The 1306-nt window shown below is 40.7% G+C and overlaps 1 protein-coding gene across 1 annotated transcript in view; it reads right to left on the bottom strand.

Moving 5' to 3' along the window:
• Positions 1-1306, bottom strand: part of MFSD9 (major facilitator superfamily domain containing 9) — a 33541-nt gene that overhangs the window by 26594 nt on the left and 5641 nt on the right. The window contains exon 2 of the mRNA XM_006884546.1: positions 374-461. Coding sequence (XP_006884608.1) covers positions 374-443 — 70 coding nt within the window. The 5' untranslated portion in view covers positions 444-461. The remainder of the gene's footprint in view (positions 1-373; positions 462-1306) is intronic.

The raw sequence follows: 1306 nt of genomic DNA, 5'->3' as shown, positions 1-1306 counted from the left end.
AACAACAACAACAACAACAACAACATTTCTCTGGTATAGCACATTAGATTTTAGGTTCACACAGGGAGGAGTTCACACTCACCCATTAACATTCACAACCAGCTCCTGGAAGGAGTTCGTTCCTTATGTGATCAGCGGTGTGGACCTCAGGGTCATACTCAAACATTATTAACTCCTGAACTGAGGTACCCCAGGACCAAATAAGTTACTGTTCTCCAGAAGAGTGTTTTAAAATATTTTAAACACTCATGTTACCTCATATCTCAATTTGTTTTGGCTAGTATTTACTTGTAAGTCTGACTTGATTTTAGGATCTCACGTGTAGGCAACATAAAATTCAGTGCTCTGAAAATAAGCAAGATCAACCTCTTACCTACTATTCCAGCAACTGTGGGGCTTGCTCCAAGAGACTTGACATGAAGGCTTAATAAAGGAACAACCATGCTTACACCAAACAAATCCTAAAACAAAATAGAACATATAGTAAGTCAACATGTGGTTCTCTAAAACATCACTTGAACAAAATGTAAATCATATACATTATGAATTAGTGCCCTGATTTTTCCTTTCTTCCCTCTATCTATGCATCCTTCTTTTCATCCTATCCTGTACATATTAATCATTCCTAATGCATGCCAATTGCTCCAGTCACTGTATCAATCCATCTTGTTAAGGGTCTTCCTCTCTTTCACTGACCTTCCCAAGCATAACGTTCTTTTCTATGGAGTAGCCTCTCCTAACAACCCAAAGGATGTGAGGCAAAGCTTTACTGACCTTGCCTCCAAGGAACACTCTGGCTGCACTTTCTCTGAGATCTGTCGGGGGTTTTTTTGGCAGTCCATGGGAGGTTCAGAACTCTTCTCTCATATCATAACTCAAAGAAATCAATTCTTCTATCATCCTTATTTGCTGTCTAGCTCTCAGATGCATAGCAAGTAATTGGAAAGACCATGGCCTTTAAGCTGACATCATCCCTCTTCAGGACATTGGAGAGGTCTCCAACAACTGACTCTCCCAATGATAAACAATGCCTCCTGGTCCAAGTACAGGTTTCACATTAGCACAATCAAGTGTTCTTTGATTCCCATTCTTCTCAGAGTCAGCCACAGTTTGTTGTGATACACACAGTCAAATGCCTTTGCATAGTCAATGAAACACAGAGAGACTTTCCTCTGGTACTCTCTGCTTTCAGCCAAGATCCAGCTGACATGCACTATAATATCCCTAGTGCCATGTTGTTGTTGTTATGTGCCATTGAAACGCTTGCAACTCATAGCGACCCTATGTACAACAGCCCTAAACCCTG

This window comes from Elephantulus edwardii, unplaced genomic scaffold, assembly GCF_000299155.1.
Source record: "Elephantulus edwardii isolate Elephantulus edwardi_28Jun2011 unplaced genomic scaffold, EleEdw1.0 scaffold00036, whole genome shotgun sequence".
Taxonomy (NCBI): domain Eukaryota; kingdom Metazoa; phylum Chordata; class Mammalia; order Macroscelidea; family Macroscelididae; genus Elephantulus; species Elephantulus edwardii.
This window is presented reverse-complemented; position numbering and strand designations above follow the sequence as displayed.